At 34.0% G+C, this 24,345-nt stretch overlaps 4 protein-coding genes across 8 annotated transcripts; all 4 read right to left on the bottom strand.

The window, feature by feature from the left end:
• Positions 1-1,749: 1,749 nt before the first annotated feature.
• LOC111309182 (pyruvate kinase, cytosolic isozyme-like) lies at positions 1,750-5,019 on the bottom strand. Its single transcript, XM_022908131.2, has 4 exons — positions 4,882-5,019; positions 4,094-4,383; positions 3,335-3,796; positions 1,750-2,781 (listed from the first exon to the last, which is right to left on the bottom strand). The coding sequence occupies exons 2-4, from the start codon at positions 4,349-4,351 to the stop codon at positions 1,969-1,971; spliced, it is 1,533 nt and encodes a 510-aa protein (XP_022763866.1). The 5' UTR covers positions 4,352-4,383; positions 4,882-5,019; the 3' UTR covers positions 1,750-1,968.
• Positions 5,020-6,453: 1,434 nt separating this feature from the next.
• Positions 6,454-8,926, bottom strand: LOC111309187 (transcription elongation factor SPT4 homolog 1). Of its 5 annotated transcripts, none has more exons than XM_089749267.1 (6): positions 8,788-8,926; positions 8,245-8,353; positions 8,082-8,173; positions 7,914-7,969; positions 7,385-7,446; positions 6,454-6,676 (listed from the first exon to the last, which is right to left on the bottom strand). In XM_089749267.1, the coding sequence occupies exons 2-6, from the start codon at positions 8,332-8,334 to the stop codon at positions 6,626-6,628; spliced, it is 351 nt and encodes a 116-aa protein (XP_089605393.1). In that variant the 5' UTR covers positions 8,335-8,353; positions 8,788-8,926; the 3' UTR covers positions 6,454-6,625. The 5 variants fall into 5 exon arrangements, 4 of the variants coding, with proteins under 4 accessions (XP_089605393.1, XP_089605386.1, XP_089605382.1 ...); XM_089749260.1 differs by having other exon boundaries at positions 8,082-8,188; XM_089749256.1 differs by lacking the exon at positions 8,788-8,926 and having other exon boundaries at positions 8,082-8,188; positions 8,245-8,481.
• On the bottom strand, positions 8,865-13,216 carry LOC111309181 (WD repeat-containing protein 26 homolog). Its single transcript, XM_022908128.2, has 5 exons — positions 13,104-13,216; positions 11,452-12,274; positions 10,914-11,015; positions 9,753-10,382; positions 8,865-9,352 (listed from the first exon to the last, which is right to left on the bottom strand). Exons 2-5 carry the CDS (start codon positions 12,244-12,246, stop codon positions 9,137-9,139), a joined length of 1,743 nt encoding a protein of 580 aa, XP_022763863.2. The 5' UTR covers positions 12,247-12,274; positions 13,104-13,216; the 3' UTR covers positions 8,865-9,136.
• A 1,152-nt stretch (positions 13,217-14,368) lies between these two features.
• Positions 14,369-18,023, bottom strand: LOC111309185 (lipoyl synthase 1, chloroplastic-like). The gene is made up of 7 exons (XM_022908133.2): positions 17,437-18,023; positions 17,186-17,349; positions 16,897-16,987; positions 16,616-16,773; positions 15,531-15,702; positions 14,990-15,100; positions 14,369-14,686 (listed from the first exon to the last, which is right to left on the bottom strand). Exons 1-7 carry the CDS (start codon positions 17,815-17,817, stop codon positions 14,600-14,602), a joined length of 1,164 nt encoding a protein of 387 aa, XP_022763868.2. The 5' UTR covers positions 17,818-18,023; the 3' UTR covers positions 14,369-14,599.
• Between the last annotated feature and the right edge of the window lie 6,322 nt (positions 18,024-24,345).

Consider the following 24,345-nt stretch of genomic DNA (forward strand, 5'->3'; position numbering starts at 1 on the left):
GTGATTTTGAAGAAAACCTGTAATCTTTTCCAAAATAAAATTTAAAAAGAAATTTTTTGAAAAAATTAAGAAAAATAAAAAAATTAATATAAGTCCCAAAAAAAATAAAAAAAATAAAAAAAATGTATATTTTTTAAAAATAATGAATAAATAAAAAAAAATCAAAACATAAATTTAAAAAATGTGGACCCAACACCCCTTAAAAACATTTTAAAGAAATGTAGGCCCCACGAATTTAAAACAAAAAAAAAGAAAAGGAGCCGGTTGAAACAAATCAGCTACCAACCTTTAAAAATAAAAGAGGACGTGGGCCCCCACTCTTTAAAAGAATTTTAAAAAGAACCGATTAAAAAAAAATCCCACACCTTAAAAACAAAAGAATGTGGATGTGGGTCCATAACTTTTTTAAAAAATTAAAAAAAGTGGGGCCAACCATAAAAATGGAAAAAAAAAAAAAAAAAGCCACACTCGTAATGTAGAGGGAAAGCCTAACTGTAGCATTTATATTAATGGGACCGTAATTTAAACAAGATTATAAAAATGAAAATATGTCTTTTTTTTTTTATTATTTAATTCATTATTGGATTATATGTATTTATTTTTTTAAGAAAAGTATTTAACTTATTTTGATTTGATATAAATTTTAAGTATATAAATATTATTATAAATAAAAATAGTGCAAAGTAAAGACATGCTGTTTTTTTTATTTTTTTAAAAATTTATTTGTTATGACAAATTAATTAGATGTAAAATTTTATACATATTATAAATTTTAAAAAAAATATTAAGTTACATGTATATACAAATAAAATTATTTTATACATCACGAATTACAACCTAATTTTATTTACACATCATCTTTTTTCATAAATGCTACTTTTATTGATTTTTTGTCATATATTCTTTTATTTAACTTTGTTTTATTTTAAATATATTACTAATTAAAATATAAAAAAATTTCAAAAACTTTGAATGATAAGATTTTCAAAAATATTTTTATAAAAAAGTCTAAAAAAAATATTTAAAATATTGATAATCGAAATTGAAAAATTTTGACTGTAAAAAAAAATATGAAACATTATCTATAAGACGAAAATAACACTAAAACTTGACAATAGAATTGAAATTATTAATTTTGGAATGTAATCATTAAAGTATGCTCTTAAATAAGTTGGTCACATTCAAATATAATGCTTAATTCAAATATATTTTTGAGATAAAAATCATTTTATTATTTTATGTTTTTAATATTTTAATATTTTATAAATATTTCAATTACTCACCACCATACTAAAAAGGACTTTTAATTACGCTTAAACATTTTTTTACAGCAACCTAAACTAACTCCTAAGACCAGTGCAAAGAATGATACCAAGAGCTGCTCTTCAAACGGCCCGAGCTTGAAGGACTGCCAACTTCATTTTTAATTCCAAAATGTAACAACAAACACATCGAGAAAGATTTTATGTTCCATTTTGGCCTAAGAAATTGAAAGAGATCAAGTCAACTTTTTAAGATTGATTGTCCTGCAAAAACTGCATTGTTCAAGTCAAACCATATTGGTTTGTTCCATTTGCTTTTAGTCCAAAGAATAAGAGCAAAAAAGATGAAACCCACTTATTTAGACGAAATGGTAGAAACATTTAAGTGCTCAAGTTAGTTGAAAATCTAATCATATAAATAAATAAACTATAATCATGAATGACAGGATCCATGAATCCCTGCTTGTTATTTTCATACCAGGACACATGATGAAATCCACCATAAATATTATTAACTAGTAAGAAATCACAAGCGAAGCGAGACGAAAACAAAATAGAATCCTGAACTAATAGCTCAGGAAAACAGGGTCTCCAGCAGAATCCTCTGATAAAGTTGAATTAGCATAATAAGCAAGATCATGAAAGCAAAATAAAAAAAAAAACCACCTTTGACATCGATCAGTGGATGGCTGCACACTCTTCATCATCACTTCACTATGCAGATCTTAATAACAGAGGCAGCACCGATACGGTGAAGTGCAACAATGGCATCACCAGGCTTGCACAACCCCTTCTCCGTAGCTGACTTCAGAGCAGCTTCCAAGATAACCTCAGTAGATTCTGCATCAGTTGCCTTAGCTGAGCCTTCTGCCAGTAGAGGAACCAAGCCTCTATATATCAGACTATGTCTTGCTGGCCTTTCGTCGCTGCAGGTCCAATCAAATGAATCAGTTGTTAAGACGGGGACAACTACGGATAGGATAGGAACAGCTGGTCTGTACTTGGCAACCAACTTGGCTGTTGTTCCTCCACGCGTTAAAACAACAATGAGTTTAGCTTTAGCTTTGTTAGCTGTTCGTACGGCTGAGGATGCAAGACTTTCCAATGGGCTCATTGGAAGTGGAGTTGATCGAATCATTTCTTTAAAGATTGCACCATAGTCGAGGGAGGATTCCGCCTCAATACAAATTCGAGCCATAATCTTCACAGCAAGCTCTGGATAGGCCCCAGCAGCACTCTCACCACTGAGCATGACACAATCAGTACCATCGAGAACAGCATTAGCAACATCAGTAGCTTCAGCACGGGTTGGCCTAGGAGACTTAATCATAGATTCAAGCATTTGAGTGGCAGTAACAACAGGCTTGCCCGCAAGATTACACTTGTATATCATCATCTTTTGTGCTAGGAAGATCTTCTCCACCGGAATCTCCATTCCAAGATCACCACGTGCAACCATAAATGCATCAGTCTCACGCAATATCTCATCAAAGTTGATAACACCCTCTTGGTTCTCAACCTAAAAGAATCGAAATAGACATATTACTCTTCAGTCTAAAAACAGAAATATGGAAGAGTCATTATAGCCAATGAAACAATAGAGCATTCAGAAAGAAAGAAAGAAGGAACAAAAAATGTAAAGGCTGGAAATCAGTCCCATCAAAAATTTAAGCAAAGCACACATTGCACACAAGGGAAAATCCAGGCAAGCACACCATGTGCAGACAGACACAAATAAACTACTCAATATATTCTTAAGTTACTTCTCATATGCACAAATATATCAACCTAGGTCTTCGTCTCTTAAGATAACTCATATCTGCTGGGCATGCAGAACAACAGCAAAGCAGGCGGTAATTGCATTCAAGTTGTAATTAGGTCTAATCTCATAGCCTGTGCGATCAAGAAGTAATTATTTTCGGCAAGAATGGAGGCCCTACTCAGATTGAATAAGAGTAACAGCAACAGCAGCAGCCATAAGGAAATCTCCTACCTTAAACAATTACATTGCATAAAGAAACCACAGAACCTTTTTATTAATCCCAATTCAAAAGTGAAACAGATCAACATACCTTCGACATCAATTGAATATGCTTTGCATGGGGACCAAGGACCTTACGGACATTGACAAGATCAGACCCTTTGCGTACAAATGAAAGAGCAATCATATCAATATTGTTGGGAACTCCCCATCCTAAGATGTCTTCCTTATCCTTCTCCGTGAGTGTGGGAAGGTCCACCACAATACCAGGAAGGTTAACATTTTTTCTCTCACCAATCATTGCAGTATTCTCACAGCGGCATCTCACAGTTCCAGCAGCAGGATCACAGGCTAACACTGTTAGCGTGATTGTACCATCTGCGCACAAAATGGTATTTCCAGCCTTCAGATCAACAGCCAATTTTTTGTAGCTCATGGAGATCATCTTCTCATCTCCCTTGATGTCGTAATCAGTAGTTACAGTAATTTCTTGGCCTTCCTTAAGTTGAACAGGTTTCCCTTCCTTCAGGAAGCCAGTTCGAATTTCAGGTCCCTGAAACAACAAAGCAATTCAAATACAAAATACTATCTGAAGAAGGAAAATAAACAAGTTAAAAGAGATTACAACAAAGAGAAAACGTTCTTACAACTCATTATCTTTCATTTTAAGTTTATTAGATATTAAAAACAAAAATCTATATTGGCATGTTGGGTTACCAATGTAGAGAATTTCTGCGCTCAGTAAAGTCAAATGTTTTCTAAAAAAATACAAAGCTTCAACATTTATAAACAACTTCATACAGAAAATTCTAAGGTCATAAAAAAGAGAGATAATAGTAGGAAAATGGACCTTGGTGTCAAGCATGACGGCGCAGAGAATGCCTGTATTTTGCATAGCAGACCTGAGATTGTTCAAGGTCTCTTGATGATACTCATGGCTTCCATGAGAGAAATTGAAGCGAGCAACATTCATCCCAGCCCTCAGTAGCTTCTCTATCATGGGAACGGAGCGCGAAGCGGGCCCTAGAGTACAAACGATTTTGGTTTTAGGGACACGGCCATCATTTGGAAGCTCCTTCAAGATTCCATCAATGTCTATATTTGCCATCTCCTTTGCTTTACTCTGCACTTACAAAGTATCTGCACCCATCATCAAAAAAATCAAAATCATCAAATAAGATACGTTTCGAAGTAAATAGTTTAACAAAACAAGAGAAAGGGGAAACTCTGCATAGTGATTATAATTTTAAAAAAAAGCAATAAAATTTAAATTAAAATGAAGGGGAAAAGGGAATCATTTTCCATTGACAAGATCCACCAAAGACGCATGGAGATTTACAAAAAAGAACCCCAAGATAAGAAACAAAAAAACAAAAACAAAAATGAATGGCTTAAATTGAATGAAGAAGAAAAGCAAAAAAGGGAAGAAAAGAAATACGATTGTAAGAATAAGCGGTTAAGTTAGGTCACTTTGAGAGATATCAGATCAGTAAACAGAGATTGCTTTAGATATAAATACAAACAAGTAAACCAAACAGAAATAACAATAACATTGCATGCTCGACGAAGAAAGATCCAAAAAAAAAAAAAAGCCAAAGGAGAGGGAGAGGGAGAGGGAGAGGGGGAGGGTTGCCATACCAGACAATTCGAAGCTGGTGGGTTTAGCTTTACGAAACCAAACCAAAGAAAGAGCGAGTAGTGATAAAATCTGAGTTTTGGAGAGCAGAAACGAACAGAACACGGGGGTAGACAAGGTGCTGGTGGCTTTTTGTAACTGGGCAGGACAGGCACTAGGGGAGTTTATTATAAAACAAAAAAAAAAAGAAAAGAAATTAAGGAAAGTTAGAATTTCGGACACGTGGTGGTAGATGTATTGTCTTTCTTTTCTTTACCTTTTTCCAGATTCTTAGAACGGTGCGAATATTTCTCTTTCTCTCTTTCTCTCTCTATGGACTATAATAATAACTATGCGAAAAAAGGAAGCACGTGAGAAAGGGTAGGCGGCGGCTCGTCGCTGGTTTTCCGTTTGATGTCTGTGGGCATGTCCCCACCGTTTTCGACCACTGCAGCTCTCTGTGCATGGCTATTTTTTTTATAATTATAATTAAATATATATTTATATAATTAATTAAATAATTAATTATTATATAATAATCAAATTATAATGATTAAATAATTAATTAATAAGTTAAAATATTAACTAAACAAAAATCCGGACATAAAAAACTTAATCATAAAATCTCAAAATTTTAAAACCTCACCTCTTTACGATTAAATTAAAACCTCTAACTTCGGTTTGGTCCAAGTTCAGAACTTTCTTACCCTTTTAGTCTTAGCCAAATAAATAAAAATAGAACAATTGAAGTTTTGGGGTAAGCTAAAACAAGCGTCGAACCCTTGGGAAACACGGAAAATGCAACAGACCATGGGCTTTTCAGAGACGTGCAAAGACCATTGCCTCCCCACGCCTTCTAGTAGCTCTCCAGTCTCCACCATTGTCTTTTTTATATTTTTTTCTTTTGTGGGGCCGGAACTGTTCACCACTATTCGTGCCTCGTACTGTTGTTTACACAGAAAATTAACATCTTCCAATAAGAAAATCAAAACCTTTTATTTTTACTCGATCAATGCGTTACAACGGGATTTTCATACAACTATCAATCCAGACCGAATTAATGCTAATCACATCACCGGCTTCATAGCTAAGATTTTGCGAATACTATTACAATTGATGTTTTTATAAATATCTATGGCAAGATATACTTAAAATCTTGATTATAAAATTGACTGTGTGATTAACATTAATCTGATAAGGATTGACGGTTGTCCGAAAATCCCGCATCGATTGATTATAAAAATTTAAGGTGAGAAATTATTTGTTTTTTAAAAATTCATAAACGAGTTAAGAAATAACTTTAAGGTGAGAAATTATTTGTTTTTTTTTTTTTGAACTTAGTAAACATATTAAGAAGATAACTCATTTTATGATGTTTCTATATCTATACCTTTCGAATGGAAAGATCCAAAAGTAACAATAAAACAAATTTCACTAAATATGTTGTGCTATGAAATTTTCATCCATGTGATTTCCAGTTTCTAGAATTTTATTACCGTGTCCGTCACCCTTTTTCAGTTCCAGAAACATGACCCAATTTGCCGCTGCCTATAAACAAAACCAAGTAATAGCTAGATTTTCATGCTTCTTCCAACTAAATTCTGAAAAAGTAATTTTATATAAGTCTATTGTAACATCAAGAACAAAATTTCATACAAAACCTTTCTTCTAGATACTAGAATCCTACACGGTTACTTTTGTCCTCCATTACTCGATAAAATGCAATTCAGATTTTCAATCGTTACACAAAATGTTACCCAGACTCTCTCACACTCGTTTTGGTGGCACATACTGCACATGCACTTCTTCGCATAAATTCTGTATGAAGGAAAACAACAATTACCAATCCCACGGAAGAAAACAACTTGAAACTTTAATTATTAAAAAAAAAATGTTGCAAGTAAATATACTCTTGTTAGACAAATTGCTTTCTAGTAAAAATTTGATAAAATATCGGTAATAGCCACTGAGTTTCTTGTTGGTTTTATCATGGATGCCAGAAAACTATTCAGAAAATGGATAGCTGAGTAGGCAGAAATTCAGCCAACATCTTCAATTTCATTTGCCTGTTGCCACTTGCCAGCACCGAAATCATCGAATTTACAGCACATGGCATGGCATAACAGATAAAATAGAACAGCTCAAGAAAAGTCTTATCTTCCTATACATGTTTATCTTACAAAAACTCATTAAATGTATATAATAGAGAACAGATTATATTCCCATCACAAGACAATTTCTATTGCAAATGGATAATATTCCCTTGATACTTATATATACAGTAACAACAGGAATTGGACAATCAAAGATTTTGAACTGCTCAAAGGATGCAACTGTGGTCCCAAAGATGACAAAGAATGATGGAGAAAAGAAACTGAATATTATTATATACGATTTTGTGTCTATCATACTCACCAGTATTGATATTTACTTTTATAAAAGGTAAGTATGAATAAGCTACGCAGCATAATATTTCCTAAGAAATTAAAGAAATTAATAAATTGCACTCATGATGAGAAACCATACCTGCAAGTCCTCTGGAAGTGCCTCTGAAACTGCAAGTGTGTAACAGCCTGGGACGAATCTTCCTAAAGGATTTAAAGAAATGTTACAGACGCAAAATTTATAAGAAGCAGATATAATATACATTATTACACATAGTTTCAAAAGGCATAAAAAACAAGAAGAGATATAAGAATAAGCAATAGAAGAGCAGTTGAATAATATACTATTCTGTGGTGAAAAACAATCATTGGAATGTCAAAATTCCAGAGCCTTATAAAGTCCCAAAGCATTCCTAGTGAGTTCATTAATTCAAAAGTTATCATAAAGAATAGACTTCAAATCGTACGCAATCGTAACAACAGTAACTAAGCTCAAACTATAAAGCATCACAACAAATCTCTATATCATAGTAGCCTATCCTTCATTCTGCATTCAAAGAACGCCCTTAATCTTCGAAACACTTACTAGAATAATTCTCCACGTCAACAACAAATACAAGACGCAGAAAACCTTTGAAAAGATGTACGCGGAAAACCAGTTTTGGACATACCAATTCGCAGCCAACGAGCAGCCCAACTTCTAGTCGGGTCCATCACAGAGATTATCCTAAAAAACCAAGCAGCAATCTTATTTAAAATAATGTTAAAACAGATAAGAAAGCTTAAATTGATTACTGTAAAGGGTTTTTTTAATAAAATAAATAAAAAAGGAAAGATACCCATTGAAAATAGGAGTGGTGCAATCGACGACGCGCTCATGATCATCATCCATCTTAAAGAATGGGCAGTTTTCACATCCTGATTCTCTAAACTGTAATTTAAAGAGCTAAAAAACAGTAATTAAAAAGAAAGAAGAAACCCTAAACCAGAACAGAAAAATACCTGATCGTAGGTTTTGACAAGGCGGCAACGAAGGCAAGCCCTCAGCTCGTGTCCAAAGCTCGTCGGAATTTGTGCGGGTGCGCTTCCCATTGCTCTTCCGCTTTCCTTCCTAAGGATATCCCGGTTTTTAGTCTTTAGCCAATAAAAGAAGAAGAAAAAAGAATGACAGGAGGGTATTGTTTTTTAAGCGTTTATATTTGATAGATTTCCGACTTTTTTTTTTCCTTTTCATTCGAGCCTTTAAGGACTCAACGAGGTACAATGCAAACAAAGCGAGGACCAAAATGTTAATAGAATATGGGCCAGTGCCGATCTCAAGACGATAATTGTTTAACCCAACGACCTACAACCTTGGCCCAATCTATAGACCAGTTTTGGTCAATATCGTGGAGTCAGGTTTATCATTCGTTCTGGCAATTAGCGGAAGTTCAACCGTTGAAGATCTTTTATCTATCCTTTTTTCTTTTTTGCCAATATATCCGTTGTTTTTTGTGAACGAATATTCTGCTTATATTTTGGACCTTTTACCGGTAAAAGTCTCACCAGTTCAAGGAAATCAATAGCAGCTTTGGAACTTCAAAAACACTTTAGCCTTCTGAAAAATGGAATGTACCTCAAGCTTTAACAAGACATCGACAATTTGCATAGTGATTAACTGTCTAAAAAACAAAGTTGAAATCTTAAATCTAAACAATGCAATAACCTACATCAGGATCAAAGCCAGTGAAAGAAAAGTAATGGCTATCAAGCTGAATGTATTATGGGAGAATAGCAGTTGGCTTTTTGCCTGCTCGTGGATGTTAAAGAACAAAACCAAATGATTGCAGGATTCACACAGATGTTAAGGAAGGTGTTACAACTCGAGGAATTATTTGACAGCATTCAAATTGTTTCAGCTCCTTCCATTGCAGTGGTGGTTGCTACCATTGCTGTGGTCTCTGCGTTTCAGGTTAAAGTGATCTAACCCCCAAATTCGAATTGTTCGGTCATCACTAGCTGAAGCCAGCATGTGAAGGTTTGCTGGATTCCAGCTCACACAGTTCACAGCTCCAGAATGTCCAGGCAGTGCCAGTAGGACCTCCCCCGAGCATCTGTGCCATATGTACACCTGCAACAAGAAACAATAAACCTTCATTGTTTATGCAAAGACATTTTCTTGATAACAACATAACAAGAGTATGTGCAACTTAATCTATGACAAAAGCAACTAGAATAATAGTAGTTGGGTAATAGTGAATGGAACAAACTCAGAACAGTTAATGAGAGTTGATCATCCTAGAGTGCATATTTGAAAGGCTGATCAGCAAGCTGTTCACAGAAAAACATATACCTAACTGATACCAGCAGAATTATCTTGGACTTACCCTTCAAATGCATGTGCACCAAAGCCAACTGACTTTTGAAGCATCAAACACAACAAAATCGCAGATACCAACAATTTTAAAATAGTAACATCTATTATATTCACCTAAAGTTACTTCTTATCAGATGAGATGAAAAGAGCGTACCTGTGAATCCTCACTGCCACTGGCAATAAAAGCTTGCCTGAGTCCACCAAAACAAGATCTAATTACAAATCGGGTACGTTTGTGACCTTTGTACTTTGACACAAGTTTAGGATCACCTTCTATGCTCCAGAGATGGATTTCTTGGTTTATAAGATTAACCAGTAAGAACTTGTTGTCTTTTGATAATGAGAATGATGTAATCATGTCCACCTCTTCGATCAGTCTCTCAAATTTTGCTTCCCTGTCAAGCAATACTATAGTAGATTCTCTGCATATGCTTATGATCCTCTTACCATCATCAGTTATGGCCATATCTGAGATTCTGAGAGTCCTTTGTCCTTTCCAGCATTCCAGCTCTCTTCCATCCAAATCCCAAAGGCAGATGCTCCTGTCAGTCATCCCAGCAAATATCCCTCTACCATCAGGAAACCATCCACAAGAAATCAAACCAACACCAGATTTTTCATAAATATGGAGGCATTCTCCAGAACTGACATCCCAACGCCTGATAACCTCATCCTGTCCACAAGTAAGGATTTGGCTATCATCTGGGCTCCATGAAACAATTAACACTGGTTTATGATGACCGCATAGGGTATGCTTCAGTGACACCTGACCATTTTCTTTAACCTAAAAAGTTAAAAATAACAAATTTATTAAAAGAGGATGGTTTGAAGTTGCATGCCTGATTATCAGCATTGTAGGATATATTATTGATGCATATCAACTTCAATATAATCATTTTAAAACAAGCAATTTCCTCAAAAAATTCTTAAGAGAGCCTACCTCAATTCATACCCACTAAAATTCTTGGTTATGGTATCAAGGCCAGTGGTTCAAACTCAGCAACAGCTAGGCCCACTAACAACATTTGATGAAAATTACACATAAAAATTTGTATGCCAGCATGCAAAAGAAATATGAATATTTTTAGTTAATTATTTCCGGGCCAATAACATAGGAATCATTGAGGTCGTACATCACAAGACATCTACCCATGCCCAACATTGTTCAGTCATAAATTATTTATTGTCACTGAATCATAAAAAGTTAACCAATAAAGCAAACTCTAAAACATATCATTTGATCTTATCCATGTTTCTTCTTTACCCCATAACTTTAACGAATTATGACAAAACTAATTATAAAGAAAATGCTTACCTCCCATATAATTGCCGACTGATCCTTAGATGATGAGGCCAAATATTTGCCATTATGTGAGAATTGCAAAAACCAAACTTCATCATTGTGTGCTTCTAGTATCTGTTTTCATTCATATAAACAGTAAATTTTCACACTAGCATTCTTTTGTTAGCTGATGAAAATCAAATGCACAGTATGCTTGTGAGAGACATGATTTAGAAAAGCAGCAAAAATTCAAACGAACAGGTAAGTCTCTTGGTCATAAACCAAGATGAAATTAACAGCAACAGTAAGAACACCAAAAGAATAAAAGATGGCTGCTTAACATAGCTGGACTCCTAAGCAAAGGAGACAGCTTCTCTACAGTACAATACCATGAAACAACAACAATGACTGTTTCCACAAGCTAGCACCTTGCTTAAAAAAGCAACCTGCAGAATATATTACACCCTAGACCCAAAAGATGAAGTCCAATTTATCATCTGTTAAGAGAAAGGGCGGCCATAAGGAGTGCAAAGGCACAAATTAAACTACCATCAAATTGAAACACTCTAACCTGCAATGTCTGGGAAGGAATCTGATTTTTCCCACACTGGTGATCTGAGTACAAAGAGAGATCACTATCTGAGGTATTATGGAATGCACAAGCCCCTCGTTGAACATCAAGAGCCCTTTCAACTAGATGCTCTAATCTCTTTTCAGGAATCACAATTGCGGCAGGAAGCAACTTTTGTAGTTTTTCTAGAATCTTTGACCTTGACTTTGTCCCCTCGGTATCTTGACCAGAAATCCCAAGTCTTATGCATTGTAAAGGAGAGATGATACAGGCAGCAAGCTCATGAACACGATTCAGACTGACATGAAGAGGCACAATCTCATCCCTTAGTGTATCCAATGCAGCAGCAACTTTTTCCATTTTCAGAAGTTCAAGGAATTTCTGTTCCAAAATCAAGAAAGATGCTGATTTCACGATTTCATCTGAGAGACCAATCATACGCAATGTGGCCACACTATTATCCCATTTCCCATCTGTCACTTGCTCCATAAACAGATTAACCACTGAAGAATGCAATGGTATTCCTGATTCCTCCTCTAGAAGGGCACCACTTTTGTCATAACCAAGTGAGTATAAAGCCCTAGTTATAATTTTGATAAATTCTGCTTTTTTTATAACACCTTGTGAACCAATTGTTTCCCCATCCTCTCGGGAGGTTAGAGGCCTAGCCATCTGGTCTCCCAAAGAGCAAGAAACAGGTTCTGCAGTTGAATGATCCTCTGGCAAGCTCTTTGATTCTTCCAAGGGCCCTTTCACACGTTTCAAGGGTGGTTCACTATCTTCTGTTACTCCCATGAAATGCCTAATTCAGCCCATAAGTTTCCTACAAGTCAAAAAGCAGGCAAACTATGATAGCATTTGCATTTGAGTAGTGGCTAAGTAACAAAATAGCCAGTGTGACAGCTCCACAGTTTACTATGAATAAGAAGCATAACATCAAGCATTGAATTGATTGACAATAACAGTATCATTGCACTAATCTAACATAAAAAGAAAAGTTCCAAGCAACAATTTTCTTAAGATCGAAAAAAAGGACAGAAAATTATTTGTAAGTAACACTAACAACCTCCTATGGCCCTTCAGTTGTCAGGATTAAGGACTCATTTGACTGAGGCAAGAAATACCTTAAAGTTAGAGATTATTATGATGATTTTTGTACTCTAATAATATAATTAATCAAATTAAATAAAAATAATACAGTTTAATTGATGAAACTTGTTCATGTCACGGTAATTTTTAGCACAACATAATGAAGTTGTTTCTTTATATAAACCATAATTCTAAAAATGAAGAGAAAAAACTGAACCTCATAACATCAAAACTCACCAACTTTCTGAAGAAGGACAATTACAAACTAAAAGAAGAAGAAAAAAAGGGGAAAATTCTAGTGAATTTTATATTCATGATAAGTAAAATAAAAGATGAACTAAAATAATTTTTATTAAAAGAGAAAAAAGAAAAAAGGAAAAACCTTTCGTTCATAGATAGACAGGCAAATTCAACGATGAACAAAAACAAATCAGTATTACACAAGAAACAATTCGGCAAGTATGAGGATTAATTATACGAGATTATAAGAATTATAAAATCCAGGAAAAAAAGAAGAAATTAATTCTTTTTTTTTTTTTGGGAAAAGAAAAATAATTACGTACCGGAAGGCATTCCCAGTGAGAGGAAACGGAGGAAAGGGAGAAGCCAAAGAATCAGATGGTAATTAAAGAGAAATATGAAAAGAAAAGATTCAAGATTGACGGAAAATTAGAATAGCGGAAAGCACCTCCACCGAAAGCTATGTATAGAGGGCATAGAGAACAGAGACAAATTTACAATTACTAAAATATTTTTTTCCTTTTTCTTTTCCCCTTTTTCCTTTTTCCTTTTTGATTTTCTGATTTTGTTTTGTCAGTTGCCAAATGGCATAGGAAATAAAATTAAAAAATGGGATTAGAAGAAAGACAGAGGGTTTGGCTTTGGGCTAAATTGGTTTAGGCTTAGGCTTTGGGTTAGAGTCCGAGTCCCACCCCCGGCCCCAGCAGGCTGCAACCCATGTGGCCTGTGGCTTTTGCCACTACGACAAACAAATCACTTGCTTGGCGTAGTACTTGCTGGGTATCGTGCCAGACAAGCCTGTGCGAAATGACGGTTTACTCGTGTTGTGTTGGTTACTTCCATGGTAAGATTTCCACCGATCCTGAACGTTGAATTGGACTTGGATTGGTTTGGTTTGGAAAGAGATATTCTCCTTTCATTTATTTTTTTTAATAAAAAAATTTTTTTTTCTCTTAATTTTAGCCCTGGTATCAAAATTGCATTCTTCTTTGTGTTTTTATTACATAGAGAAAAGTTTATTAAACACATAAATTAAATTTATCCTAAAAAAAGGATAAATTATTTATTTAAGAAAATTTGCGATGGAAGATTTGTAGTATCTTGTCGTGTTGGTAATCTTTTACTACCGTCCAAATGCAATGCAAAATAATATATTTTAATTTTTAATTTACTTTTAATCTTTAATTTTTTTATGAGAAAAATATTAAATCCTTAAATCTTTTCTAACTTATAACTTCTAAAAATCTGATATTTGAATCAATGCCCGACTGATGATACAAACAATAGAGTTGAAGATACGAATATGCAAAGGCATTTAATTTGCATGCGGCTTTCTCCTACATAAAAGACTAATCCTTTCCTTGTGATTAGGGAAACGAAAACTCACCATTTTTTGTTATTATGTAGGTTACTGTACTATACCATGTTATTGTAAGGTTGGTTTTTCTCTTTTTTAGAATTTGTTGTTCTGACTTTCATGGATGGTCCTTTCCATTTGGGTCACGTATCCTGTTTTAAGTTGCTTTTACTCAATCTTTTGCAGTTTATTAAAAATGATTGAATAACTTGGTTTGTAAACACAAGGGAAGAAGAAAAAGAAAATGGAACTTCAAAATCCTCTCCCTACTTTTCAGTTTCAGCTATTAGTATATTCAACAATTGAGTTCTTGTATGCAAAAAATTATCAGAAAAAAAAAATGAATATATATGTAACATAACCCTACACAGTTTAGAACCATCGCACCAGTTGCTCCCAATGCTTGTGACATATTGGCACAGGTGGACATCGACATGGAACTTCAGAATCAAAGGCAAATGATCAGTGGGATGAAGCAGCAGTCTGGTTGGCCCTTTCTTTCACCATGGTCTTAACAAAGAGCTCCCCTGCTCTATATGAGGATCGAACCTGCAACAAAGAAGTACATGTTTTGCAGTATCAGAAGTCTTGATGGATGAACTTGAGCAGAAGTTAGTATAGCAAAAATAGGCCTTAAAAGAGAAACCATGTCCTGAGAAGTTATGTACAGGAAGCTGGTAACTAACTGTAGCCAATTCCGTAGAAACTCAAATTGATTTCATTGGAACAATAAGTTTCTCTTGCTAATCAATATGTGAGAAGAAGTCCCTTTCTATGTTAATTCGGTGGTCTGATTGGAATTCATGAAATACTACCACAATCATATATAGCAGTGAACTACAAAGAGCTTACCAGTGGTCCACTAGCTACATAACGAAATCCAATTGACTCCCCGTATTCCTTCCAGAAAGCAAACTTTTCAGGTGTAACATATTCTTTGACAGTCAAATGGAGTGGTGTAGGCTGCAGATATATGAATGCATTTAAGTTAATACTAACTTTCACTCCCAGATAAGTTACAATGACTATAATGCTGATACTATAACTTGTGAAGTGACAACTTGAGCTATTATGGACATTGATCAAGGTAGGATAGTCGTGCAGGGGCAGTGGTAAGCGTAAACAGGTTTTTGCAACATCATGAAATCATAAAAACGACAACTTGAGCAACCAGAGGAACATCAATTAACTGAAGAAGAATAAAAGCAGAAGACACTAATCATGAACAATCTTTTGCTCAACATGAAAATTACTATTAACTAATCATGGGCAAACACTGCTAGATCACATGAAATAAAGGTCTGACAAACTAACTAGGTCCATCTATCCTCCAGCCAAAGTCCCCATATTTGAAAATTTACTTGTGCTAGACATCTTTGCATATAAAATTTACCTGCAGATATTGTCCAAGTGTAAGAATATCAACGTCTATAGCCCGTAAGTCAGCTAGGGCTTCCTTTAACTCATCATCACTTTCACCAAGGCCAAGCATTATAGAAGATTTTGTTATCATTCCTTCTCTGCTGAGCTTTGCATGTCTTAGAACAGACAAGCTCCGCTCATACCTGCAACATTAAACAAAGTAGACTCTTAACTAGCTAGTACAAGCAACCTGATATTGATTCTCAGAAAACTGACCTCAAAACTGGAACATGGTGGGCCAAAGTGCTAAAATATCATGTTCTCTAAATACTTGAGAAGCCATCATATTGCCTCAATAAATGATTGATAAACATGTAATTCAAATAAAAATTCCATAATTCAGTAAAGCACTATCATAAGTTTCATTCATGCTTTAAACCAAAAAAAAAAAAGAAAGGACAAGGTAAACAAATGCAAAGCATTGGTCTTTTATGTCCCAAGAAATGCTAATTAGGAAGTACTTATGTCAAACTTGATCACTTGCACAAAAATTTCTGCTTGGCAGGCATTAAAGTTGCCCCAAAATAATTCTTAGGTTAAGTAGCATTCCAACAATGGTAAATGGTTGAAACAACGTAAGAATCTGGAATCTTCCCAAAGCAAATGTTGTAAGACAAGCCTAATGCTAGCCTTGGAGTACTTGCCCCACGAACAAAATAATTGATGATATCTCCCCGTATAGGACTGTCTAAACATCAGCTTCCTCTCCAAATTGACTCCAAGGTTATAAATCCAATCCACATCTAATCCACTCCAAGTTCAAGATTAGCTCTATTGCTCCAAAAGTGGACTATAGATGGCACCAAAGATCTGCAAGTGCTCAACTACCAAGAAAAGTAAAGGACCCATACCAGTGTACCAAAGTAGTTTTGTTTTATTTTTAACTTAACTCTAAGGGGAAGAAATACTAGAAATAGCTATTTTAAATCTTTTGGTGTTTGTTCCATAAAAAAAGGGGTCTTTTGGTGTTTGACATAACTATGTCAATGCCCTAACACCTACATAGTTGAAGTGGAAGGATGCTGTCCACGCATCATGGATAACTGCACCACTTACCCAGCCCGAGGATCCCTGACAATTCTTTGGAGCCGTTTCACAGTTTCAATGTTATGAGCGAAGACATCTAATCCTGAGTGAACCAAAGTGTCTACAGCTTTCAAATCACCTTGAAAATCAGAAGTTAAACATTCAACCATGATCTCTGGCTTGAGCTTCTGCACAGTCATATACAAACCCATAAAAAATTCCATTTACATTCCAATCCCTTCCTCAAAAATATGCATTAAAAACTAAGAACAAAAATGCAGCTGAATGCTATAGCAAGGTAGATATACAACCTTCATTGCTAGGACTGTTTGAGCAAAATGTCCACTTCCTCCATCAGGTAAATCATCACGATCTACACTAGTCAGCACAATGTAATCCACACTGCAGATATAACAGCACGGAATCATAAATTATGCTAGCACTCTTTAGAGATGAAATGATACACGATGAAGATGTTTATGGATGTGTGGCATGAATCTTAAGCATTGTGTAAAAGAATGAGTGAAGCATAACCATTTTTAAACAATGGGAGCTAAACAAGGCAAGCAATAAATGAAAGCAAAATTTTATAAAGCCTACCCCCAACTCGCAATGGCCTGAGCTGTATTTTCAGGTTCCGTGGGGTCTGGTAGTGCCGGTTTCCTACTGGTTTTAACGGCACAAAATCGGCAACCCCGGGTGCAAGTGTCCCCAAGCAGCATTATTGTTGCAGTAGCAATGCCATCCCCACCTCCATTCCAACACTGTCTTGAAAAATTGATTACTTAACAGCTAAAAATACTTCATAATTACTTGGGAACAAAGTTTAAAAAGAAGAAAAGAGAGAATACCTCTCCAATGTTGGGGCACTGCGCTTCCTCGCAAACAGTATTGAGATTTAAGCGAGAAAGAGATTGTTTAACCTCTTCAAACCTCTGCCCTTGAGGAGCTTTCTGCCTTAGCCACTCCGGCTTCTTCACGTTAGGATCTCTACCCGTAAAGGGTCCCATCTTTGGTATCCCACCTGGGTATGGCCCGTTTTTGGCATCGGACTCCATCAGCTTACCGGCTGCCGATAATGATGTGGATTGTGGTCTTTGGAGATCAATCTTCGACGCTGAATCTAAAGATTCACATCGGATTTTCACCTGTGAATACGACCATGATGGTTTTGGAAGTTTTGGGATGGGAATTGAAGCTGAGATTGAAGGTTTTGACATTGATACCGACATTTTCACTTTTTTAAAAAACAAACTGGAAAATCGAAATAGGAAAACATAAGTTGGAAGCAAAGCCAATGTTAAAGTGTTAAGCTGTACACAAGCGAAGGAAATTTTTGGTTTTTCAGAAGCCGTTGCTTTTTCGAGAGCTCTGTTTTGTCCGCCCAACACTCAACTTGTTTTGTTTTCTTTGCGGGGGTTCGGTTCTGTTCTGTTCTGTTAAAGGTTGGTAGGTAGTTGGCTATTTCTAATAGAAAAATTTATAAATTTTTGTTATGAAAAATATTGATAATTTATATATTTATATTTTATTTTATATAAAAATTACGTATTATAATTTATATTTTAAGAAATTTATTAATTTTTATTATATAAAATATTGATAATTTATATAATTATATTATATTTTATATAAAAAGTATATATCATAATTTATGTTAACATAAAAATATAAAAATATATTTTTTAAGTTTTGTTAAATTTATTTATAATATTTGCTAAAATTTTAAATCAATTATTTTTATATTATAATATTATATTATATTTTAAATTATCAAATTTATTTTAATATTATTTTCGTAATTGAAAAAAAATTTAGCTAAAAAAATTTTATTTAAAAAATAAGATTAAAAAATTTAAATTTCGGTATAATGTAAAAAAGTATGACAAATAATTAAAATATTTAAAAATATATAAAATAAATATAATAATTTTTATTTCAAAAATACTTTTTAGAATTTGAGTTTATAAATTAAATTTTAAAATAAAAATAATTTTTTATTATTTAATATTAAAATTAAATAAAAATTATTTTCTACGAAAATATTAAATTAGACTTAAAATCTAAAAATCAAAGTGATGGTGTCGCTTCTTCTACCGGATCTGATTTTACTGTTTTCCCATTGCACCTGCTCTTTTAGTTTTTAGGACTCTGCCCACCCATCACCCATCGTTATGAAAATGCTGATACGAATTTGGCAATTGTTAGCAGAAGATTATATTTCAGTCAAAGATTTCCTCAGGCCAGAGAACTTCAACAATAATGAGTAACAAAAGATATCTGAAACTTTTCCTTCATCTATTACCATTGACAATATCCACCGAAAATTACTAATAATACTATTTTAAATTACTGACTAATAACAAAAGTTTCAAAGCAATGCAGTCCGTCAAAAATTGGTGCTAATGACGTTCCTTCACGTTTGAAGTACTCCCTCGTTTCTACCATATTCTTTATCTCCTTGAAGACTGCCTTGGTAACCCAAGAATTACCCAACTGTGTTGGTTTGGTTGCCGTCGAGATATGAGGCAAAGGCAATCCGAATTCATCCCCAAAGTAATCAGGGGATATTGAACTGCTTAATGATCCGAAAATCGACATTGTTTCAGTGTTGAGTGAGTTGACAAGGTATTATTAGAGTTGCTGCAGCAAAACTACTTGACCTGTAAAAAAAGACGACAATAACACTAGGAGATGAAGAAAGTCGAAGAGAAAAAGGATGATTTGAGATAGGCATAAATAGTCACCTTCTATATATAACCATAATCCCAATCCCAAACCCAAACGGCGGTTATTTTTATTTTTATTTTTATTTTATTTTTCTTGTGCTTCAAGCAACAACTCAGGAATTTTCCTAGTGCAATTCACAGTAGGAATAAAATAAAATAAATTCACACCCTTTCCCCTCTCTCTACCCTGCAGAAATTGAAAAAGAAAAATAAAAAGAATCCGCATTATAAACCGGCTCAATAGTGCAGCTGAGAAAATTTTACAATCCAAACAAAGTACAATATTTTCAAATATTCTGTAACCAGCAAAGACGATTAGGGTGATCAAATCTCAGAACACTGTCTTAATTTTTTTACATAGAAATAAAAAAAAAAAAAAGGTTCCAAGTTCAGCTTTCTGCAATTCACTTTACACAAGTATCAAATTCTTATAAGGTGACCATTTCAAACCATCAATTGCTGTCAATTTGTTTAATAATTCAAACATTTTATTAGTTCAAAATTCAAAACAGAAACCCAATCCCTTTCAGCACAGAAATGTGTCATTTGTCGATTTTTTCCATCCTCCAATTCACAAACTGGTGTTTGGGTGTCTGTTCTTCCTTCCATTTGGTTCGTTGAAAGAAAGAGTGCAAAAGAAATGGGTTTTTATTTGAATAAAACATTTTCAAAAGATGCATGTGGGTGGGCACCCAAATTTGATCATTAACTCTCTATGCACAAATGACAAATCTTTATTTCATTGCCAAAAACTATAACGCTAAACTTATCTATCAAAATAGCATATGCATATGATATTGTAATTTCCTTTGAAACAGATTTAGCCATAAAAAATTTATTAAAAATGAAAAATTTTGTCCTAAAGCTTTAGTTTTGGGCTATGAGATTCTTTGAACATTTATTTCATTGAAAAGTTCTTAGATTGCCTCCTCTTCTTTCATATGAGTCAATAATAAGCACATTTATAACATTACTCAAAAAATTTTATTCAAATCTTCCTTAGAAATAAAAAAAAAAATCATATGTATCAAAACATTAAATATGATCTCTTTTTAATTAAATGTTTGTTGCACCCCAAGCATTTAGTTTAATAATTTTTTTACGGGAATAGAAGATGGAAATGGTGGGTTTCGAACTCTCACCTTATATATTTTTTTAAACTTTTGTAATCATTAAATCAAGAAGCTTAAGACGTAATTAATAGTATATGTTTTTTGTTGTTCAAATTAAAAGTTAAATTTAAACCTTTGATTACCTTTATATATAGTATTTACTAATTTATAGAAAAAAAGAAAAAAAATAGTGTTCATTAAGTTAATTTGTAGTGTTTCAAAAATAGCTATGTTTAAGTTTTTTTAATTTGATAACTATTTTATTTTTACAAATACTTTTATTTTGAACCATCAAAATAGATAAATATGACATTTTTCTAAATAAATAAATAATTTTACATTCGATTTCGAGAAGAGAGGGGAACAGGAGATGTGTGACTTGGTTGCTATAATTACTCCGGTTTGGTACATGCCATGTTTATATATATTTTTTAAACAATTAAAGGGATACACAATACAATGGGAGTGAGTAGACCACAACTGCCTTCAACCACTCGCTGTTGTCAATTGATTATCTTTCCTAACGATACAATCGAGAGCTTGATCGGAAGGCTTCCTATTAGAGGGATCACTTTATGGATGTCAAATTAATTGATTTTTTCTTCTTTTTTTTTATGTAAAAAAAATCACAGTTTAAAAACTAAAAAAAAAATTATAAATGTTGATATTTAAATTTTAAATTTTTTGAATGTAATTTTTTAATAATGATTGTACGAATTAATTAGATTAAATTTTAAATTTTAATTGATTAATTTTGATAAATAACGAAAATTTAATAAAATCATATAAGCAAGAAAACTTATTAAGGATTACAAAGTTAAAATATAATCATATAACTTTCCCAATATACAATTAAGATTTCTATCCTAAATTTGAATGACATATGATGAGCTTATGACCTTAGGGGAAAAGCAAACAAAAAAAAAAAAAAACTGAAAATTTTCCTTCATCTACCGAAAATTATTACTTTAAATTACTAATAACAAAAGTTTCAAAGCAAAGCAGTCCATCTAAGATTGGGGCTAATGCCGTTTCTCCATGTCTGGACTCACTGGTTTCTGCCATCCGCATGCAGTTGATGAACCCATTCTTCATCTCCTTGAGGACTACTTGTGTAAGCCCTGGATTACCCAATTCTGATGGTTGGTTTGCTGCTGCGTTGTTTTTCACCTGTGGCAGAGGCAAACCAAATTCATCAGCAAAGTAATCATCACCAAAGTAATCAGGGGATATCGCCCTGCTTAATGAACCGAAAAGCGACATTGTTTGAGTATTGAGTGAGCTGACAAAGTATTAGAGTTGCTATGACACAAATGAGAATGGAAGGAGGATCAAAAAATTTGAAGAGAAAAAGATTAATCGATTTATGCATAGATAGAACCATCTTCTCTATTTAAATAGAAGGGAAGCGTAATCCAATCCCAAACGGAATACGACTTGGAAGGCTCTATTTAAATATAAGAGAAGCATAATCCCAATCCCAAACGGAATAGGACTTAGACCCTTCACTCCTTTGTTTTTTCTTCCAAAAAAAAAAATCATAAACCACCTAAAGGAAGTAGCTGATTAAATTTTACAGTCCAAACAAGTACAACATTTTCAAATATCCTGTGAAAAATCATACAAGCAAATAGTAAACGGCAAAGACGATTACAGTGTTCTAATCCCAGAGAGCACTGCTTTAATTTTTCTCAATAGAAATACAAGTTTTCAAGCATCAGCCTTCTGCAATTCGCTTTCCAAAAAATCAAATTCGAGGGTGACCATTTCAAACCGTTAATTGCTCCCACTTTGTTTAATAATTCAAACATTATATTAGCTCACAGTCCAAACCAAAAGGCCGATCTTTTTCAGGACTGAAATATGACATTTGTCTATTTTTGCCATCCTCCAATTCACAAAAATGGTGTTTAGGTATCTTATCTTCCTCCAATTTGGTTCATTAAAAGAATGCAAAGAAAGAGTGCAACAAAATTTGTTTTCTTATCTGAATAAAATCATTTCAAACGATGTAAGTGGGCAAATTTGATCATAGTTCCCTATTTACAAATGACAAAATTTTCATTTCATAAACAAAACTAAAATACTAAAGCTTCGTTTGTTTTTTGCATTTTTCAATGCAAAGTGAAAAAACAAAAATAAAAAAATAATTGAAAACAGATGACAAATAGCAAAAGGCACCGGCACTAGGGATGGCATCAGGTCGGGTTCGGGGCGGGTTTTGCTCGCCCCAAACCCGACCCGATTTTATGCTTTATTAAACTCGAACCCGATTTGACTCGATTTTTTTAATACCCGAACTCGACCCGATCCGACATTATGTAAATCGTACCTGATTCGACCCGAAATTAATAAAAATATTATTTTTTTAAATATAAAATATTATTTTTTAAATATAAATATTTAAAAATATCATTATATAAATATATATAAATAATTAATTAAAAAATATTTTTTAATAATGTCGGGTCGGGTTTTAGACATACCCGAACCCGACCCGATTCCGATTGTTATCTAATTTTACCAGATCCGACCCCAACCCGAAACCCGAAATTCAAAAAAAAAAAAAAAAACCCGACCCTATAAGGTTGGGTCGGGCCGAAACCCGTCGGGGACGGGCTTGATTGCCGTCCCTAACCAGCACTAACGAAACTGAACCTTAAATTATCTATCAAAATAGCATATGCATATGATTCTGAAATTTCCTTCTAACAAGAATTAGCAACAAAATATGTATAAAAAAATGAAAATTTTGCCCTAGAGCTGTGGTTTTGGGCTCTGAGATTCTTTGAACCATATAGGGGGATAAATTCTGTATTCTAGGGTTCACTTGTCTTCCTTCCTGACTTCTGTTTCTTAAGGATGTTTTTAGGAAATGCATTAGGGTTACCTTTGATATAGGTTTGCAAGGCTACAAATGGATGGATAGAATCTGAACCATGTTAAAGAAGAAAATTTCAACATATCAGTGCCTATTAATTATAAGTTCAACAAAGATAGAGGCTACCGCTAGCAGAATACACAATGTCCTAACATTATCCGCATAGCCAAACAAAGCTTGGGAATTGAACAATTTTTAAAACCAAACAACCAGTTTATAAATTATTCTTTCTGAAGAAGAAGCTCAAATAATATTAGCTTGTCTAAAAGTGACAGCATTTATCTCCCACCCTCAGAGAGTTGAGCCTACCTTTAGCCGCATTATTTCATGCTCAAGGGTGGACAATTGAACATCATCAAGATACAATGGCCAAAAAAAGTTTGAGATATGAGTTCTCAATGGCAACAATGCGAATGAAAAGATAGGAGTTAATGTTTAAAATGGTCAAGCAGTAAGGGAAGCGCCTCCACCAACCGTTTAGATTAGCAGCAAAATACAGAAAAACCAACCGCGTGCCTCGCACTGAATTAAATGTAACAACAAATTGAAAATAGATGTAAACTTGCGCAGATTCTTCACTTTCTATACAAAGATATTTACTCTATTTATAGCTTCAATTTGGCAGAAGATACAGAATAGGTTCATTCTCTTATCTATTTCTTTGTTTTGTAAATATTGATGTGACATTAACAGCTTGAACTTAAGTAGTTAGATACAAAGTAGGAGTGACTACATTAATCAGAATAACATGATGAATGAGTCCCATTTTTCCCCACAAAAGTTTTCAATAAATAGTGAATTCCTTTTCTTCAGCTGTGCTTTTGAGAAAACAAGGGAACGCCTCCGTAAATTGAACACTGCAGGCGCCATCGCGCAGCTCAGCTACACAAGGACATTCTAATGCTTTCTGCACCATGGCATCAAGAGACTGGCACAAAAAAGAAAAGAAACCGATTTTATTTTTCAACTTTTTAGGTGACTCAAGTAACAAAAAAGAGGAAGTTATAGCATTAAAGGGTGAACCAACCTGATTCTCGT

The sequence above is a fragment of the Durio zibethinus genome, chromosome 2 (assembly GCF_047325235.1).
Source record: "Durio zibethinus cultivar Kanyao isolate XHJ-2024 chromosome 2, ASM4732523v1, whole genome shotgun sequence".
Lineage (NCBI taxonomy): Eukaryota > Viridiplantae > Streptophyta > Magnoliopsida > Malvales > Malvaceae > Durio > Durio zibethinus.

Excerpts from the sequence above, each read along its gene's own strand:
- LOC111309185 (XM_022908133.2), bottom strand. The coding sequence starts at position 17,817 with ATGTCGGTATCAATGTCAAAACCTTCAATCTCAGCTTCAATTCCCATC. Across the intron at positions 15,703-16,615 it reads GTCAGGGATCCTCGGGCTGG|GTATGAGCGGAGCTTGTCTG; the intron begins GTAAGTGGTGCA and ends TTAATGTTGCAG. Across the intron at positions 15,101-15,530 it reads CACTTGGACAATATCTGCAG|CCTACACCACTCCATTTGAC; the intron begins GTAAATTTTATA and ends ATATATCTGCAG.
- LOC111309182 (XM_022908131.2), bottom strand. The coding sequence starts at position 4,351 with ATGGCAAATATAGACATTGATGGAATCTTGAAGGAGCTTCCAAATGAT. Across the intron at positions 3,797-4,093 it reads CCGTCATGCTTGACACCAAG|GGACCTGAAATTCGAACTGG; the intron begins GTCCATTTTCCT and ends TTGTTGTTTCAG. Across the intron at positions 2,782-3,334 it reads ATATTCAATTGATGTCGAAG|GTTGAGAACCAAGAGGGTGT; the intron begins GTATGTTGATCT and ends CGATTCTTTTAG.
- LOC111309187 (XM_089749260.1), bottom strand. The coding sequence starts at position 8,334 with ATGGGAAGCGCACCCGCACAAATTCCGACGAGCTTTGGACACGAGCTG. Across the intron at positions 7,447-7,913 it reads TGCTCGTTGGCTGCGAATTG|GAAGATTCGTCCCAGGCTGT; the intron begins GTATGTCCAAAA and ends TAAATCCTTTAG. Across the intron at positions 6,677-7,384 it reads CACTTCCAGAGGACTTGCAG|AATTTATGCGAAGAAGTGCA; the intron begins GTATGGTTTCTC and ends TCCTTCATACAG.
- LOC111309181 (XM_022908128.2), bottom strand. The coding sequence starts at position 12,246 with ATGGGAGTAACAGAAGATAGTGAACCACCCTTGAAACGTGTGAAAGGG. Across the intron at positions 10,383-10,913 it reads AGTCGGCAATTATATGGGAG|GTTAAAGAAAATGGTCAGGT; the intron begins GTAAGCATTTTC and ends TTAACTTTTTAG. Across the intron at positions 9,353-9,752 it reads GTGGCAGTGAGGATTCACAG|GTGTACATATGGCACAGATG; the intron begins GTACGCTCTTTT and ends TTCTTGTTGCAG.